This window comes from Mus caroli, chromosome 5, assembly GCF_900094665.2.
Source record: "Mus caroli chromosome 5, CAROLI_EIJ_v1.1, whole genome shotgun sequence".
NCBI lineage: Eukaryota > Metazoa > Chordata > Mammalia > Rodentia > Muridae > Mus > Mus caroli.
Window position 1 is genome coordinate 117,631,255 of NC_034574.1, and position 3,475 is coordinate 117,634,729.

The following is a 3,475-nucleotide window of genomic DNA, read 5'->3' on the forward strand; positions in this document are numbered from 1 at the left end:
GATGGTTGTGAGCCACCATGTGGTTGCTGGGATTTGAACTCTGGACCTTCGGAAGAGCAGTCGGGTGCTCTTACCCACTGAGCCATCTCACCAGCCCGAGGTGGTTTTACCATTTGTGATTTGCTAAAAGTACTCTGCCCCCATAGCCTGGAGTTAAACATTTTCTGGTTTATGGTGTGTAGGGAGGGGCGGCTTTTTGTGTTTCTGGGACTTTTTTTTTTTCCCCCTTTTTCAAGGATGCCTTGCTTGTTGTACCGAAAGTGCTGGGTATTTGTAAAAGCTTTTCAGGCAGGGTTGTGCTGTCTGTGGCCATAGCCCATCATGCTATTCCTTGGAGCCAGAACAGCTCCCTCTGAACAGAGGGCACCCAGCATGGCAGTAGGAGTTGCCCACACCTGCCTGAAGCAGCAACGTCTGTCTTACAGGAAGCCCCTAGCGCCTGGTCCAGGAATTCTCACATAGGATGGAGCCTTCATTGGGCTTTGAGAGGATCAGAAGGATTAGAGCAGCGATTCTCAACCTTCCTCCTAATGCTATGGTCCTTTTATACAGTTCTTCATGTTGTGGTGACCCCAACCATGAAATAATTGCCTCGATACTTCATAAATGTAATTTTGCTACTGTTATTAAATTGCAGTGTAACCACCTAACTTGCAGGCTATCTGGTATGCGACCCCTAAAGGGGTCACAATGCCCAGGTTAGGAACCACTGGGTTAGACTTTTCAGAAGCTAAAAACTTTATTTTTACTTTCTGTTGTCAGTCTGGTTTTGTTTAGCCTGGTGCATTGGTGCATTCCTGTGGTCCCGGCACTTAAAAGGTGGAGGCAGGAGGATCAGGAAATCAGGCTACCCCCAGCTGCATCAACAATTCAGGCCAGCCTGGGCTATGTGAGACCTTGTCTCAAAAAAAAAAAAAAAAAAAAGATAAAAAAGATAAAGATTAACACTTTTTGTTCATTTGAAACAAGGGCTTTCTATTTGCCCAGGCTGGCCTTCAACCACCATGCCCCTGCCTCAGCCTCCTGTGTGCTGCTGAGAGAGTTTTCAGGAAGTCCTTGAAGTAAATCTTTACTTGTACTTAGCAGAACAGTGAGGGGCTTATCCTTCCGTTGCAGCTGGAAGGGGCCTGTGCACAGCAGCCGCTCTCAGACCCGTTTTGTTTGGAGAAAATGCCTTCTCTGGCTGCCTGCTGGAAGTTGGGATTAAGGAGAACTGTACCCAGCTCAGGTGAGTCTCGTTGGGTGGTTTGTGTGAGACCTCGTCTCACATAGCCAGGAAGATCTGCAGCTCTTGAGTCGTCCTGTCTCCACCTCCCCAAAGCTGGCTCCCACGAGTTTCACTGATGAACTTTCCCGCATTGTGAGTGGTCTCCTTAAAATTAGTGATGCTAAAGACAAGACAGAAAAGTTACCGTGAACTAAGGATGGCGTGGATGTGATAGTGAGTGGACACACACAGAAGACATGATAGTGAGTGGCAGACACACACCTTTGTTTTTAACATTTATTTATGAAATGATTATTGTGTGCGTGTGAGATGTGTATAAACACAGGTACGTGTATACTGTGTGTGTGTGTATTTGTGTTTGTGTGTGTGTACAGGTACATGCATGTCCTGGTATGGTTATATGTGAAAGAGAGGGAGAGGGAAGGAGGGAGGACAGAGAGGGAGGGAGGAGAGGTACAAGCATGCCCCAGTATTTGTGGTATGTGCATGTGTATATGTATATGAATATGAATGTGTATGTGTGTGTGTGTGTGTACAGGTGCTTACATGCCTTGTGTGTGTCTGTTACATATGTCAATGTACAGGCGCTTGCCTGCCCTGTTGTGTGTGTGTGTGTGCATGTGTGTGTGTGCGTGTGTGTGTGTGTGCGTTCGTGCGTGTGTGTGTGTGTGTGTGTGTCTTACCCTGAGTCATCCTGGTAACTCTGATATTTTTGTTTTTGTTTGAAGTTGGTGTAACATTCCCATCATGTAATTAACCACTGGGAAGTAAGTGACTCAGGCAGGCACACTGCTCATGCCACCATCCCAGCACTGTAGAGGCTGAGGCAGGGTTGCTGCTTAGGGTCCTCTTGGGCTGCATCTAACATCCTGTCTCAGCATAAAATCCAACAAACAGTCTGTCAGGATGGCTCTGCAGATAAAGGTGATTGGTGCCAAGCCTAATGGCCTGAGTTCAAGACCAAGACTCCTGTGGTAAAAGAAATATGACTCATTCAGGTTGTCCTTTGACCTCCCCAAGATACACGGACACATACACAAATGGCTAAAAATCTAAAGACAAGAAAAGGTGAACAACCGAGTGTCATTTAGGCCTTTTATGATGTTATGAAAGGCTTTATCTAGTTCTACAATACTTTCAAAAGTGGAAACCTGTATTATAAGTAGTTACTTCCCCAGACCTCCCCAAAGCCCCGCCACCAAGGACCCTGCCCCCTGCTTTCTGCCTCCGTGGCTTTGCCTGTTCTGGATATTGGAACTGGAGCACACCCACCCTGCCGGTTCCAGGTCACAGCGTGCACCAGCACTCTCTCCGGCCGTTTCTATGGTGACGAGTAGCCTGCCTCTGTGTGTCTGTTTCTATCACATCTTGTTTAGCCTGGGTCGATGGACATCTGTGACCTCCCGAGTTTGGCCGTGTGTGCTGCTGCACCCAGGCCTGCGCAAGTTTCTGTTTGAATGTGCTTCCCGTTCTTTCTGTCTGCCCTGAGGGATGGAAGTGCCAGGTCATCTGGTAATTCCCTTTTCTGCCTGCCTGCAGAACCCACTTTTACTACAGTGGTGGCACCTTTGATCGTCCTCACAGCAGAGTGGGACGGACGGCTCCAGGTTTTCCACACCCTCCTAACAGTTGCTATCTTCCTTCTTTTCTTTCTTTCTTTTTTTTTTACATTTATCTTTACTTTGTGGGAGGATGCGTGACCATACATATGCTTCACATGTGGAGGGCAGAGAACAACTCTTGGGAGCCAGGGCTCTCTCTGGCCACATGTGTGGTCTAGAAATCCACTCAGGTTGTTAGGCCTGCATCCAAACTCCTCCACCCACTGAGCCACCTCACCGGCCTCTCCAAGTACATTCCCAGTACGTAAGATTTATTCATTTCATGGTATGAGCGGTTTTTGACCTGCATGTATGTCTGTGCAACATGTGCAGGCAGTGCTTGCAGCGGTCAGAAGAGGCTGTCAGATGCCTTAGAACTGGAGTCCCAGATGGTTGTGAGCTACCAAGTGGGTGCTGGGATTTGAACCCTAGCCATGGGGGCTGGGTGAGATGGCCATTGCTGCCACCAAGCAAGGCAAGCGTGTATTTAAAAATTATATAGCCAGGTGGTGGTGGCACACGCCTTTAATCCTAGCATCTGGGAGGCAGAGACAGGCGGATTTCTGAGTTCGAGGCCAGCCTGGTCTACAAAGTGAGTTCCAGGACAGCCAGGGCTACACAGAGAAACCCTGTCTCGAAAAACAAA

General features: G+C 48.1%; 1 protein-coding gene across 1 annotated transcript in view; it reads left to right on the forward strand.

Moving 5' to 3' along the window:
* Positions 1 to 3,475, forward strand: part of Tctn2 (tectonic family member 2) — a 32,184-nt gene that overhangs the window by 20,784 nt on the left and 7,925 nt on the right. Inside the window, exons 12-13 of the mRNA XM_029477800.1 lie at positions 1,117 to 1,228; positions 2,768 to 2,835. Coding sequence (XP_029333660.1) covers positions 1,117 to 1,228; positions 2,768 to 2,835 — 180 coding nt within the window. The remainder of the gene's footprint in view (positions 1 to 1,116; positions 1,229 to 2,767; positions 2,836 to 3,475) is intronic.